At 42.7% G+C, this 15,749-nt stretch overlaps 1 protein-coding gene across 21 annotated transcripts in view; it reads left to right on the top strand.

Moving 5' to 3' along the window:
- The window catches only part of LOC119016673 (collagen alpha-1(XIV) chain), a 181,318-nt gene that overhangs the window by 152,759 nt on the left and 12,810 nt on the right, over positions 1-15,749 (top strand). For 3 of the 21 annotated variants that reach the window (XR_005074221.1, XR_005074226.1, XR_005074220.1), the window contains 14 exons: positions 152-223; positions 2,346-2,381; positions 2,919-2,985; positions 3,337-3,525; positions 3,604-3,681; positions 3,768-3,923; positions 10,039-10,098; positions 10,334-10,470; positions 10,657-10,720; positions 11,353-11,479; positions 12,457-12,586; positions 12,723-12,812; positions 13,121-13,266; positions 14,288-14,378. Coding sequence is in view for 12 of the 21 variants with exons in the window: in XM_037092770.1 (XP_036948665.1) it covers positions 152-223; positions 2,346-2,381; positions 2,919-2,985; positions 3,337-3,525; positions 3,604-3,681; positions 3,768-3,923; positions 10,039-10,098; positions 10,334-10,470; positions 10,657-10,720; positions 11,353-11,479; positions 11,834-11,930 (1,083 nt within the window). In the remaining 9 variants the exon portion in view is untranslated. Of the gene's footprint in view, positions 1-151; positions 224-2,345; positions 2,382-2,918; positions 2,986-3,336; positions 3,526-3,603; positions 3,682-3,767; positions 3,924-5,559; positions 7,028-7,171; positions 9,348-10,038; positions 10,099-10,333; positions 10,576-10,656; positions 10,750-11,352; positions 11,480-11,833; positions 12,366-12,456; positions 12,587-12,676; positions 12,813-13,120; positions 13,267-13,349; positions 13,970-14,287; positions 14,379-15,749 lie in introns of those variants that run through there. The other 18 variants (XR_005074225.1, XR_005074222.1, XR_005074224.1 and 15 more) reach the window with 18 other exon arrangements.

The following is a 15,749-nucleotide window of genomic DNA, read 5'->3' as shown; positions in this document are numbered from 1 at the left end:
CCCCCAAAATTTAAAAACTAATCTTTGAGCTCTTAAACTTGGTAAACGGCTCCGGATCAGAGCAGAATCTGATGAGACTCTGAGCTGTTTGTTCCTCCAGGTTTGTATGTATGTTTGTTTATCCTCATATCTGTCTGTCTCCCCCCATCAGGGGACTCCAGGAGCCCCCGGGGCCCCAGGAACAACGGGCCCTCCAGGAAAACAAGGAGAGCTGGGACCACCGGTGAGTCATGACGATACAATGGTTCCACCTGGTCTTCTGGGTTTACACCTGAGACCAGGAACATCGTGTTATGATGTGTTTCCCTTCACCTGTGTGACGGGAGGCAGGAAGTCGTGTCAGTCAGGTTTAGCAGAGCGTCTGTCGGCAGGATTAACAGCTTCCTGTCTGACGCTGTCGGAGTCTCAACCTGCCTCCTGAACACTGATACGGACCAACTGAAGAGGAAACATCCCGACTTCCTTTTCTCTGTCAGGAGCCGTTAGTCTCATTATCCCTCGAGGAATTCTCTGACTGGTTTGAACTTATCTCAGTTTGTACTTCAACGCGGGTTTGGAAAATAATAGAATCGAGGATGTGTAGTGATTTTCCCTTTAAAGATTCACAATCAGTGCACTAAACTGCTTAATTAGATTTCTGAAGGCTCCCCGAGCAGCAGCTGTCGACTAAATCTCTCACTGAGTTGGAGGATATGCTGAGATGTAAATGAGAATAAATGCTGAATCATCTGCTGTATAATTTGAAGCAGCTTTGCTAAATGCACAAAAGTATCTGGAGTGTCTCAGTGGTGTAACATGAAAAGATTATATTCAGAAGATTTGGGGAACGCCACTCCGTCTGACTTGTGCCTCCACCTCATAATAGATATATATCATCATTAATGGAAGAAGTATTTAGATCCTGTTCAGTATTATCAGCAAAACACACAAAGTATAAAGAGTACAAGTGCTCATGTTGCAGCAGAATAGAAACTGTCAGTGTTTCTTTATCTGATGTTTTGGGAAGCATTGACTTGTAATTAATCAAATTCTTTCAGTAACTTTTTCAGACTTTTATATGTATATTTTCAGCTGGACCTGATTTTCAGTGTCTAGAGAAGTCAGTTTTTCAGCAGGACATTTCTCAGCTTCCTCCATGTTCACCGTACAACTCAACTTCCAGGAAAAATCCAAACCAACACTTTAAACTGTTCCGTGGTACCGTGAAGGCCTGCTTGAATTAAATGGGACTGAGAATGAGAGCAGGACATGGAAGAAACAGGAAATTACATCAAAGTGTCGCCGCGACAGACTTGAGTGCCGTCCCACCTCTTCTATAATCTGCTGTGTGGTTTCTGTTCGGCCGATTGTGTGTAAGTCTGAGTACAAATGTGATCGTTCTGAGCGTTGGCACGTCCTCCTGATTAAATGAAACGTTCACAGACAGTAAAAAACACATTTCGCCTGCGCCGCCAAGAAAAAAATTAGATTCAGTGGGAGGTGAAACAAACTGCTGACAAATTACTTTGTATCGCTGTGAAAAATTGTTGTCAAGCATGTAATTACGGATCCGTGGGCGGACTGCAAAGAGGCCTCCCTAACTAATTACCACACGATTGTCTGGTGCAGGTCTCAATGTGAACTTACTGGAGGGAAATATAGTTCAGTTTTTTGGGTAATGGCTCTGTAAACGGCTCAGATTCAGTGTTAAAGAGGGTTCGTCAGGATAAAAGAGGACGTTTCATAGACTTTTAATTTACCATCTGTTGTGTGTCTTTCACAGGCTTTTACATTTGTCTCTGTGTCCACTGAAGGCTGAATTTAGTGGCGTTAATCCACCGTAACACAGAATGAAACCTTGTCAGTCTGTCAGTCTTTAACTGCTGTTAACAAATAGTTTCCAGTTCCCTCAGCTGAAGGTTCCAAGAGGAGCTGTTGGTGTCTCTCTGTTGTTGGATTATTTATTTTGACATGACAGATAAATAAGATATCAAACAGCACGCCAAGATTAGATATCGCAAAGTGATTCAGTACACGTGTGATTTACTGCTGAGGGAATAAATAAAGTCAAGATACTCAATAATCAGTGTTTCAACATTTGAAATTCATTATAAATGCAACAAAACATTCCAGAGACTTGAAATTTAATAAAAGTGGGTCAATAAAAAGCAGAAAGGAAAACAGAAGGAAAGAGGTGAAGAGAGAAAAGTTCTCGAGTTGATCCGTCACTTTCTGTTTTCTTGGTTTTTCGTGCTGAAGAATTCACGTGTCCATAAAGTCTGAGCAGGTCGTGTCTGTCGAGTTTAATCCTTCATGTTTGTCGTGTTTTTTTTTTTCCTCTTTTCGTTTGTTTTTGTCTGTTGCAGGGTCCTCCTGGAGGCAAAGGGGAGAAAGGTGAACGGGTAAGTGGCTCTTCAGTAATGTTCGGATTTCCAATTAAACGTAAGAAAATAAGTAATAAAAATGATAATAATAGTAATAAACTTTATAAATCAACACAGTTACAGTGTGCTTCACAGTAGATAAAAACAATACAAATGAAAAAAATTATAAAACATTGTAGAATACAAAACAAGGAAAAGGTTCAAAACAATAAAAGCAAACACTTAATGAATGCTCTCCTATAAAAGAAGATGTATTCATGTATATTATATATTATATTTTATTTAAAAGATGTGTATGATGGAGCCTGACTGACTCCACCGGGTGCAAATCATTCAAAGATCTCAGACGTACAAAATATTAAAAAAACTTTAAACACATTAAATTTAGGCCTAGAATGTGCTGATGGTCAGAAATGAAATTGAACTCATTATAAAAGTGAAATCACAGGACACCTCAGTTATATTTCAGGTTCATCATCAACAGAAGTGACTGCAGGAGGTTTTTAGTTCTGTAGAAAACTGAGAATCAACTCCTTCTGCTCGTTGTGTCTGCAGGGAGACCTTCAGTCCACATCGTCAGTCCAGGCCATCGCCAGGCAGGTCTGCGAGCAGCTCATTCAGAGTGAGTACAAGCACTGTTCACCTCTCACAGTAACTCTGTCTTAGCATCAGAGTGACGTTTATTAGATTCTGGTCGGTATCAGCAGCTGAATAATTCACTGTCAGGAAGGAAATTCAAGAATGTAGAGACGCGACTGTGTTTGTCAGCAGCTGTTGGGATGAACTTTTAGGGAGCAGAACCATGTGATGAAGTCCTCACGAGCCTGTTTCTCTTCAGCATATTCATCATGTATTTAGTCAACAGTCACAGTCGGTTCCATTTATCACCTCCATGATGATTCTTACCTTATAACTCACATATTGATCCAGTTTGGTCCAATCTCTTCAACTTCATCCTTCTACCTGTTTTCAGGCCACATGGCGCGCTACAACTCCATCCTGAACCAAGCACCCAGTCCACCAGTCTCCATCCGTACAGTACCAGGACCTCCAGGAGAGCCCGGGAGACCGGGATCTCCAGGGTCTCAGGGAGAACAGGGACCTCCAGGGAGACCCGGTTCACATGGACAACCAGGATCAAGCGGACAACCTGGAGAAAGAGGTGAGGAAGAGACACACTGAGTCATAACCAGGCTTCATACTCCCCAGATGTTTCAGAACCACTTCTGTTTGTCTCCAGGTCAACCAGGTGAGAAGGGCGAGAAGGGATCTCCAGGTGTCGGAGTCCAAGGCCCCAGAGGACCTCCAGGACCCCCCGGTAAATTAAACCACACTAAGTCATGTCACAGAAGACCTCCATGTATTCTTCATCATGTTCATTACAAACTCCTCCTCCCCTCCCAGGTGCCCAGGGGCAGGGCAGACCTGGCAACCAGGGTCCCTCAGGGCGACCTGGAAATCCTGGATCTCCTGGTCGACCCGGGGTTCCCGGACCTGTCGGCTCCTCTGGCCCTCCCGGCTACTGCGACCCGAACTCCTGTGTGGGCTACAATGTTGGAGGTACATAGAGTCACTTACAAACAGCGTTAGACTAAAAACCACAGCGATTATGAGACTGAACCGTCGTCAGTGTTAACGATTACCTTCGCTGATGATCTCTGTTAGTAATGATTGACTGAAGAATAACGAGGATGTCCAGGAAGTGATGAGATGAACACAACCTGCACTAAGAAACAAACAAACGTTCATCTCAGTTTCTTAAGATACAAATAATCTACCGCTGTTTTAATGCTACAACTATCTTCCTCAAAACCCGTCAGCTTGTTGAAAGGTGGACATTATGAACCTGAGCATGGCAGCTTTCAGTGCTGAGACTGAAGGTCATCCAGTGATCGTGTGTGATGTTTAATTCAGTCGGTTCCTTTTCATGTTAAAAAGTTGCCACCGAGTTAAACAGGCTTCATCCGGCCTCCAGGTGAATCACCTTGAAATCAGATCACTGCCGAAATCCAGAATTCTGCTTCGGTACCGACGAGCTCGTGTTTGTTCTGATACTCAGAGTCGAGTGATTTTGAAATTTTGCAAAATTTCAAAAATCATCTGATACTTCGTGCTTGTTTTTGGTGAAACGTTTACACCCAAACAACAAGCTGAATAAACCACAGAGTTGTCTTTAAAGTCACGGCATTAAAGGGCCACTTCACCCAAAAGGTTTAGGGTTAAACTCCCAGTTAATTGGCAGCTGAGATCGCCCTCAGCTTCCTTAAAGGAATAGTTCAACATTTTGGAGAATAGATGTCTTCACTTTCTTGTAGAATCGGTGGTCTTGGGGCTTTAACAGAATATAGAAGTCCCGGTTCAGTCCAAACCCCGGTGTTTGGTTTCTTTTTCACCTGGATGAATCAACTAAACGATCATGAGCTTGTGTTTCAGTTCATGAAACAAGAAGTCTTGATACAGTAGATAAGTTTCAGATTACATGTGTTTAAGAAAATGATATTCACATTCGACGCTATAAGATAAAATGATCTGCAATCAGATTTTCAACCCAAACCTGCTCAGATATTAACATGATGATAAAGTGGGTGAAGTGGCCCTTTAATCCTCGTCCTCCTGCGGCGTCTGTCTGCAGCAGCATGGTCGGCTGCAAACATCAGCCAAGAATGACAACGACAAACTCACTGACTGAATTCTGCGTCTTCATTGTTAGTGACTGCTGTGATTTTTCTGTTAGATATCTCAGTGTTGTGGGTTTAATCACTCGCTGTGAAAGATGCCGCCTGCAGGGTTTTTCCTCAACACGTATCATCTTTAAATACACCCGCAGAAGTTCAACAAATGACTTCTCATGTTCACATCAGAGCTGCAGCAGCTTCTTTTGATGTCCGCCGTCGAAACAGCTCGATTGTTGGCATGTTGGAAATTCTATTTAAAGAGTCGATACGACAGATTCTGTCAGCGGTGCACCAGAGGAAACCCTGCAGGGATCATCTTTACCTTTGAAATGCATGATTGTGTTAAACCTCAATGTGTGTTGAGGTTAAAGGTCACACAGCAGCCTGAAAGGTGCTGCGCAGCTCGCAGGGTGGTCATGTGAGTAACGTCTGCATGTTGTGTCTCTGTGTTTGTGTTTTCTCTCCTCTGTGTGTGTGTGTGTGTGTCTGTTTTACATCTGCTGCTCTTCATTAACCCTCAGGACAGTATTTCAATGAATACTGAGCCTCGTCCACAAACTCTGACAGTGACAGCAGCAGGGATCAGTAGCTTTAACACTTTAGGTGATGGATCAGCAAACTCACAGGGAAGAAAGACTCAGACAAGAAGTGACAGAAATCTAAAGATGAAACAGAAAAACAGATAAACGATGTTTTTCTGTTTTTATATACTTGATTAATCTGGTGCTAGTTTCTGTTCTTCTGCTTTTCTCGTCCTCAAGAAGATGAACCGTCGTTACTACACTACAGAGCTGCGATGACAAGAATTCATCCAATAATCCAACACTAACTCAGATAGTGATGAGGGAAAAGGCTGCTGCTGCTCTATATGTTCTTTAATGTAAATAAATCCCATCCAAAGACTAAAACCAACAATGTTTCAGCCTGTTGTCTCAAAACAGTCTGACTTCCTGTCTGTGGCTCTGAGCCCACTGATTCCTCCTGAAGACCAAAATCTTTAAAGAGACCTCATGAATATACAGAGTGAAAAACTGAGAGTAACAGAAGAGGAAAAAACCGTAAACAAACAAATAGAAGATGTTTTCCTGTGAATGTTGAATCAGAGAAAACTAAATCCATTCTTTTGTCTGGATGGAAAACAAAGGAAGCGAAATCCAAAAATTAGGTGAGACAGGGAAAAAGGAGAGGAAGCAAACAAAGACAGGAAGTGGAAAGCAACACACGACACATGAGGATATAAGCTACAAAATAAAGCAGGAAGTGACAGAACTAAAAGCCAAACCATGACGGTTCTTTTTAGCGCTGTGTCACAGAAGAACTCGATATAACAGGCTCTGTCATTTTCTCTGTTGGTTTTGTTTTTTTAATGAGATTTGTGAAAAAGTAAAAATATAGAACATCATCAGCCTCCTGTAATCAGATGAACTGTGTCCCGTCACTCTGACTTCACACTGACTCGATTGTCCTCTCTTGACTTTATCTTCTAGATTACGATCATCCGGTGCCTCTTTTTTAAACCACTCACTTGATATAAACTCATAAACTCATGTAACACGTCAACGTCCCAAAAGCTCCTCTGCACGACATCTTTCAGATAAACACGCTGCACGTTGTTTTAACCTCACGTATCCAGACGCCTTTCGTTTGAAAATTACTACTTGAAAATCTAAATGACTGGACAGTTTGAATGTGAATTAATATTTAACACATCTAATCACATCTGCACAACATTTCTCCCATTAAACTCAAACTTGTTTTTGCTTATTTCAACTTTTTAATTTGCGGTTGTGAATCTTAAATCGCTCCTCCCCTCTAACTCTGCTTTCAGTCCTGATCGTTGGTAACCCTTGTTAACTGTTGGTAACCGTGGTAACCCTTTGGTAACCGTGGTAACCCTTTGGTAACCGTTGGTAACTCTTGTTCCTCTGTGTCTCCTGCTCCTTCCTTCCTGTCTCGCCCCCTCCCCCAATCCCTCCTGTCTTGCTAACCCAATCAAAACCCAACAAACCAATCCAAAACCTTGCTTCCTGTGGTGGCTGGTGTCGGCCATCTTTGTTTTGGGCGCTCACTGACTGTCTGCCTGTCTGACCGGTGTACTGGCTTCGCTCGCTGCCTGGTTGGTTGGAAACGCAGAGGGTGAGGATATCACTGACGCCGGCCGTCTCTCTGCAGTCCAACTACCGCCCAACGTCTTCCAGAACTACGGCGAGGCCGAGGAGGACGATCCGTATCGCTACTACCAGCCCAACTACCCGGCCCCGCGGCCCGTCTCCCCCGACGACCCGGCGCTCGCTCTGGATGATGTGGAGCTGAGGTCCCCCGGCGTGCACCGCAGCACCCGGAGCCTGGGAGGTGAGGAGGAGACGGTCGAGCCCAAGAGGAGACTAAAGGGAGGAGCGAAGACGCTGTCTGGACTAATTAAATGAGAGGAGGTGATTGGAGGACGCAGGGCCGCTCGCTGGTTCTGATTGGGCGGTTTGGAGCCGTTACGGACAAATCAACAAGTGCCTGATGTAGAGGATTTCTTATGGACATCGTAGAGGGGCGGGTGGGGGAACAGGCGGGGACGATTTTAACTCATCTATGCTATTGAATTAACTTCAAGACAACAAGTTTATGTTCCATTTGTTTTTGCTATTTTTGTTTGAAATGGACTGAGCTTCACTGGGTTTATATTCCACAGTCGTCTCTCCGTTAACTCTCATCAGATTCTAATTAAATCAAACTGATTGGAGAACAGGCGCCGGTCCTGTTTCCAGGTTCCAGTCGTGCTGTTTGTTCTTTACCGGGTCGGTTGAAGTGCCTCCGAACTGTCTCGCTAGAATATTCTGGAAACATTTTAAAATACAGACACAAACTATCTTCTTATCATTTAATCTTTCAGTTTCGTGACTCCAGAGCTGTCAGCTAACATCAGGATACAAACATAAAGAAAAAGCTTTTGATTATGAATTAAAATCTAGAAATGTCAGATTACGGAGACGTGTGACAGCAGCTGCAGAACAGACGCAACAAGTTTACCGTGATGAAAACATTCAGCTTTAACTTTATTCATCTTCAGAACACGTGACAGTCCCACAGTCAGACCTTCAGTTTCTGCTGTTTGCCAACATGAAGCGACTGACATCATTTATATTAGGAGGTAAAAACTAAAATGTTTTCAACACCATTTCAGATGTTAATATCTCAATGAATAATTGGCCTGAAGTGACTTTAAGTATTTTTATTGCATATAAAAAGTCACATTTCTTTCATTTTGAGTCAATGTGTAGAATCAAAAATAATAATAATATATTAAGTTTTGTTTGTAATCCAAATGTGAGGAGGAGAAAATCAACAAAATACTCAAGTAAAGTACAAACACCTGAGAAATACTCTGAAGCACAGTCACACGTTTACGTTGTTTCAAGTCTGAGTTAAGTTAATTTATTCACTTTGACTCATCAAGATGGAAACACTTTGCATTCAGTGTGACACTTTGAGTTTATGTAATGAAATGAAAGGAACATTTAGACATAATTAAAGCACTTAGAGTCATATTGTAGTCTGGAGTCTCAGCCTGATATAAAGATGAAATCTCCTCTGTGTAATCTAACGAGGACGGGAGCTGATGTGTTTGCGTCTGTTCTGCAGGACCGAGTCATGAGACTTTAACCAGCTTCTGTTCAACGTTATTTATGTAAAGCTCTGCATGTTTCTGTTTATTTACCACGAGATGTATCATTTTATTTAATCTCACCAAGATTATCGTTTGTTTTTCCTTCAGGTTTTCTAGTTATCGCAACAGAATTAAGCTCAATCTGATGTCGATCAGCTGATGGACGACAGAGTTGTTATATTCCTGAGTTTGGTTTCAGTCGTCAGGTTTCTGCTCCGTGTTTATCTGCCTCCATTTGTAACTTTTGTCTTTAAGCTAATTTAAGTTCAACTGTTCAGGAACAAGTCTCATTATTTCATATTTGAGAAGAGAAACGCAGCAGCTCAGTCTGTTTGAAGTTGAAATGAGTTTGAATTCACTTATACGTTTTGATTTGTTACATGTGTTTCATTGCTGGAGATCAGTAATATAAAGGGAAGTCCGGATGTTTGGAGCCTCGTGTGTTGGACACGTTTTCTCTTCGGCCAACATTCAGGCGCACTTGAAACTCAGTTCAGTGTTTCTGCGAGGAGGACGGAGTCGGACGAGGCCGCGGTGTTTCCCTCCACACCCTCCGACCAGGAGATGTTTGAAAAATTTAAATCAAGGAAGTAATTTATTTTTTACTTGGTATTGATTTTCTCAGAACAATAAAACTGAAGTACAACCCTCCTCGTCCTCGTCGTGGTCGTTGTGTCTGTGTGGAGTGTTTCTGAATGTGTTGCCTGAACTCTGAGCTGTAATTAATCTGAGAAACAGGAAGCAGAAGTCGTCACACGGCGCCGAGCTGCAGGGCGCTGATTGGAAACCAGCAGGTTAGCGTCAGAGTTCAACATCACACCTCAGCGTCCTGAGACGAACGTGTACCGCCCTGATTCTGACACAGAAACAGGATGGAGGTGTGATTACTGAACTAACTGCTTCCCAGGACACATAACAAACCCAGAGAGGAGTTTTCTGGAGCGTCTTCTGGTGACACGTTGGTGCTCTGACCCACTGAGGCAGAACCACGGCACCTCTGCTGTACCAGGTTCTACCAGATGTTCTGTTTGAACGAGCTGCAGAACAAATGTCACCAACACGACGTCGTTACAGAGCTCAGTAAAATCGTCTCTTTCAGTCGGTTTGATCAACAGACTGAAACGTGACGACTGATGTGGAGCTTCTGAATCTCCTCCGGTCCGAAGACTGCAAGAGAATCAGATACATCAACATTAATTATTCAGTTATCAGCAGTTTCCCTCCAGAACTCGACTATCAGCACGTTGAGTTGTCATCGTAGGAACGAGCAAATCAGAAAGTGAGAGTTTGTGATGTTTCAGTGTTTAATGTGTTTTTACATCGAGTTTCTTTTTACAAACAGCTTCCAGCACAAAGAGTCGACGTCCGTCAGCTCCGTCACAGGAAGTCGTCGTGGTCGAAGGTGCGAAAACAGAATGAGAGTCACATCCGACGGCTTTAATGTGATTTTTTGGATAATTATATACAGTTTAGTTTTCAGAATATGTGAGTAATAAATGTGAATGAGCTGTAGGGAAGAAGAATACATTTCCCATCAGCCACCAGCATTTAAAAGACAGACTGGATCACAGAAACTGTTGAGTGAGTGTGTGTGTGTGTGTGTGTGTGTGTGTGTGTGTGTGTGTGTGTGAGAACAGGAAGTGTAAGCAGTGAGGTGGATGAGGATGTGGGCGGGGAATCGGTTATCTCCGGCGTCACCACGGAGACGAGATCAGGACATCTGAGCTGCCGACAGATGAAAAGCATCATGGGAAACTTTTCTTTCACCTCAGTTGTCGGTTTCAGTCGCGAATATTTCATCTTTGTTCTGAACTCCAGAAGAAACACATTTTGGTTTTCTGTATTAAAGGATCCTAAAGTGTCAGAAGGAATATTTGAGGTACAGAAAGTACAAATACTTTGTGAGCAGATGTTTCAGGTGTCTCTGTGACTCCTCCTCTGCATGTGAACACAACATCAGCAGACTGACGTCGACCTATCAGAGCTCATCACGCCCGGCAGACGCAGCGAGACGAGACAAAGCCGTAAGAAGCCGTAAACAGACAGAGAGGGAGGCTGGAATGTGGAGAAAAGGCGTGTTAGTGTCTCGTATCTGCAGAGAGTTTCTGATTTTCTCTCTTTGTTGCTGCTCGGGACGCTTTACCAACCCAACATGTGTCTATTTGACGTCCTGGGAATGAGACTCAACAATCAACTGTCTTTGTGGTGCGTTCAGGAACAGCTGGGACAAATCCTGCTGATTCTACCTTTAACTGGAGTAAAGAAGCTGTCAGTCAGTACTTCTGCTTTTACCAGAGTCTGTTTTCACTATCGAATCTCTCCACCAGTGAAGCTGGATTCTGGTGAAAGTTTTGTTTAAATTGACGAGTTTGTTTAATACTTCAGCTCAATGTAGGAAAGTAAAATCATTGACTACTTGAGAGGAAACTGGAAGTAAATTAAGTTAAAAGCAGATGAAGGAGGGAGAAAATGTAATTCGAGGAAGACGAAGTTAAATAAATGATTATTAAATCACTGGTCCGCTGAGGACGCTGTGGAAGAATCCTCCTCAGTTTAATTTTCCCCTCGGGTGAAATAAACTCCCCGCAGCTGCTTCTTCTTCTTCTTCTCCTTCTTCTTGTTCTTCTGTGTGATGTTCGTTTTCTCTGATCAGCAGGACTCACAGAGGTTCTGTTCAGACCCGAAACCAAACAGACACCAGCACACGTCACCTTCTCTCATCTCTCTCAGACAGAAACATCGTATTGTTCCATCTCACGTCTTTTCTCAGGTTTTTCTTTAAGGTAAACATTGTTCTGTTTGTTGTCTCCTGTGAAGCATAAAGCATAAAATACAGATTTGTTACTTTGAAAACACAAAGAACACTTCAAACACCAGCTTCAATCAAAGTAATCTGACAAAGAATTATGTTTTCTTTAATAAAAAAAACAGAAAAAAAGGCCTCTCAATGAGCTCCCATCCTGTTGTGTTACACACCGTCAGTTTTCTATTGTTTGTCTTAATTATAAATTTTGCTGCAAGTCACCAACAAAAGTTAGAATATTAATGTGGTATTTTAAGGTTTGAGAAGTACGGAGGCCTGCGAGGGTCACGGTGAGAATGTTTTTCTTTAGTACTACTTTTGTGTTTCCTCACAGCGACTCCAACTGGACCAGCAGGAGGCCGAAGACACCGATGTGTTCGCAGAAACATTGTGAAGTAACACAAAAGTTGTGCAATAGATTGTTGCTGTGACATCATTTGGGTCGGTCGCACATTTAGAGACTCACACAAAGTTCTATGAAAATGATTTATGTACCGATGCTGTCGAGGAAGAATCAATCTGGATCCATTTTCATGCCTATGTTCTGCTTTTATTGTTAACGGGTGATATAAATTATCCAGTCGGGGGGACAGAACCTTTGTCATCCAGAACCTTTGTCGTCCAGAACCGCTGCTTCCTGTGATCCGTCCGGGATGAAACCTGTAGAACGCGACTGCACCTTTAAAGGCGTCGCAGCTGTTGAAGCTCTGGTTTTGTCGGAGGACGCTCTCGTGTTGATATCCTGTCATCAACACAAGAGCTCAGAGTGGTTAAATACAGTAATCAGAGCTCTTCGGTTCTGATGAGGTTGATTATAATTACCTCTACAGTTAAATTACAACGTGGGATGAAGACGTCGCTTCTCTTTGTTTGGATCTGATGAGTTTTATTGGAATCACAGAACAAACTGAGACGAGACGAACAGAAGCTTCTTTTTCTTCTGTTTTCTGTTTTCAGAGAGTTTAACAGACGTTCAGTCAGGAGCCGACCGGGTCAGAAGTTTCACATGTTTCTGATTCGCTCAGCTGCTGTCGAAGCTCACAGCGCCGCTTCTACACCGGGTCAATGCTGCCCCCATGTGGTGAAGGTAGTGAACTACATGTGTCAGTCAAACATGATGAAAACAGTCTTTCTGTTTATTTTCTCAAAAGAATTTTAAGATTTTCTACATATTTAGGTTGATTTGTACAGCAATATGTTGCATTAATTGCGATGGATTAAAGGAAAAGTTCACCAAAAACATGAGAGCCAGCTGAAGTTTCATCGTCCATGAATCCTTCCTGGAGCTTCACAGAAAAACAGCAGCAACTAAGGTAAGTTTTTTATTTGAACTCCTCAGATTTACCTTGAAAACCTGCCTGTCTGAGATAATAAGGTAAACGGTGGAAAAATGCGGCGTTATGACCTCAAACTCCTTCCTGAGAGTAACAGGAGCATCAAACTCATTAAAGTTCTTTATTTGATTATTTACACTAAAACTGCATCTTAGATACAGACAGAACCGCCTGTGTGCAGATAAATATCACTGAATGACATAAACTTGCATAATATCCAAAGTTTCAGGGCTTTAAAAAGTCATTTGAAATAAATACTCACAGATTTAAAATGTTATTGGTTACAGGACGTGTCAATCATCTGGAGACTGGTGTGTGATTGGCTCAGGAGAAAGTGTGTCTCCTCTCCTGTCACTCGTTGGCTGTTGCAGGTCACAGGACGGACGTAGAAGCTCCTGACAGGTTGAACAAGGCGTCGATCAGCAGGTCAGAGGTCAGTGATCGTCACTCTGAATGACCCAGTGATCAGTTTTTAATTATAATTGTCTCAGTGATAACCAGCGATCTGTCGTTCAGCTGACAGTCGAACTGAATCTCAGCCGACCACAACTGAACTTCACGTGAACGCAGAAGAAACCACATGAAAGCGCCTCCAGCTGTGAGCCTCGCTGCCACAGAGGCGGCTTCCTGCACATCTATAGTTCCTGAATTAACACAACCAACGCTTGAATCGGATGCTGTGTGTGATATTTATAACCTGAAGAGAGAAATCTTCTTTTAATCTGACACATGCGGTTCACATTTGAGTCCAAATCTGGCAAATCGAATTACACTCGATCAGATTTACCATGAAATAAAGTCCGTGTGACCGAAGCCGCGCTGAGTCACGTCACGCCGACGCAAAACAATACGGCCGACCGTCACCATGAGAACTCGAGGTTTGATGCTTCAGAAGAGAGACTTTTATTGTGTTTTACCACAGCGTGATGTTTTATAATGTGAGTGGAGAGTGAAAACATCTCTGCTTACAGCTCAGATCAGCTGTGTGTGTGTGTGTGTGTGTGTGTGTGTGTGTGTGTGTCAGCTCTCCTGACAGTTCACAGTGTGTCTGGAGGATCTTTACATGCTTCTGTCATGAATCTACAGGAGTTTAAACACTGAATTATGTATTTATTAAAGCAAAAATAATCCTGTAACTGCCCCAGTCATGAAGTGTCTCATGGTCCAAGTTCAGATTTCATCCTTGCACCTCAAACAGAGTCAGAACTCATCACAGATCTTTATTTTCTTTGTGCTTCAGTGGACAAACAACCTGCTCAAAGAGAAAGTTGACAGAAACTTGCATCATTTCAGGCTCAGGGTCTTAAAAAAAGTTTCCTGTCTTTGAAACAAACTCGTCTGCTGTAGGTAGTATGACGGCCATATATGCAGATTTATACTCAAATTATGTCGTTTCTGTTGTTTCTGACAGATTAAAGCTATTTTATCACAATTTCCTCAACATTTATGTGCAGAATACTGTGTGAATATTTGACTAAATCTACTGGACGTTTCGGACAGCCTTCGTTGGATTTTGACGCTCGCCTGAAACCCAGACACATCTTGGTGAGTTGTCAGATTTTATTATCTTCTGGTTCTTTTGTCTGGTTGTTGATTTTTCCTGGTTCCATTTGTTTCTTTCCTTTTTTGATGTAGAAAGCCAGATTTTCTATCTGTTTGATTCAGAAACTGTGACCTCAGACGAGCTGCGATCACATGATGTTTGTCGGTTGTTGTTTGACGTCTCTGGAAGCTCTGAGATCCCAAATCGATCTGTTTTTATCTCCCAGCAGCTAAAAACATGTAAATAACATCTTTTCAGTTAAATCTGGGAGCTTCTGAAGTCTTGGACGAGCTGTACGGAACCATTTTATCTTTTCTTTTTCTGTTTTTCTGGCTACTTCAGGTGTTTGGTTTTACTGTAAAGCTCCAGAAATGTTTGTCGGAAACAAAGATTTTCCTTCATCATCCATCTGCTTTACACATATGAGATCAGTACACTTGTTTCTCTTCTTCCACATGTTGTCAACATGATGCTACTCTGTGAAGCTCTGTACAGCTGAAGGGAAGCTGCAGATTCATCAGTAAATATCATTATATAAACAAACTGTAGTCGTTTCAACACTACGCTGACGATGTCGCTGTGTCGGTGAGTAAAATCAGAACTGAGGGACGAAATGAAGAAGATTTTCCTCCAGAGACGACGGAGAGTGGTTAGATTTCAGCCTCGCCTCCGTGTTCCGATACTGTAGCTTTTACAAACTCTGGTCTGTGTGTAAATGAGCCGGCGGGTTTTGCGGTGGATGTTATTATGCAGAGCAGGTGAAGCAGCTTCGCTTCTCCTCCCGATCTGAGTAAACACAGAAACAGAGACGAGGCAGCCGAGCACAGAGCTCCCCCCTCGCTCTGCATCGTCAGCTCACAAGAAAGGTTGAGTGTAAACAAGTCGGGACGATCAACCCTGCAAAATCTGATAAACCCCCGCTCACACACACACACACACACACACACACACACACACACACACACTCTCACACACACACACACACACACTCTGACACAGATGCCGTGCAGAGGCGCTGATGTTTGTAATTATTGACACTCACTGCAGCAAAGGGAAGGTCGAGTGTGTGTGTGTGTGTGTGTGTGTGTGTGTGTGTGCGCGCGGTCGTATTAATAATGAATCCTCAGTTCATTTGAATGTAGATGTGTCCAGACAGCACGTCGCTCTCGTCCTCCTCGTAATGAATAAACGATCGCGGAGGAGCACCGGAGTGAAGCAGGTGACTCGCTAATGAGCACCAACGAAGAAGAAGAAGACTCAACTGAGACCTCCAAGAAAAATAAGAAGAAGAAAGAAAAGCTGTCAATTTAATGACATTTTTTAATGTTCTCTTTGTTACAGAATGATGATTTGAGAGTTTGATCACCTTGAAA

Source organism: Acanthopagrus latus, chromosome 3, assembly GCF_904848185.1.
Source record: "Acanthopagrus latus isolate v.2019 chromosome 3, fAcaLat1.1, whole genome shotgun sequence".
Taxonomy (NCBI): domain Eukaryota; kingdom Metazoa; phylum Chordata; class Actinopteri; order Spariformes; family Sparidae; genus Acanthopagrus; species Acanthopagrus latus.
The sequence above is the reverse complement of the archived record's forward strand: the minus strand, read 5'-3'. Positions and strand labels throughout refer to the sequence as shown.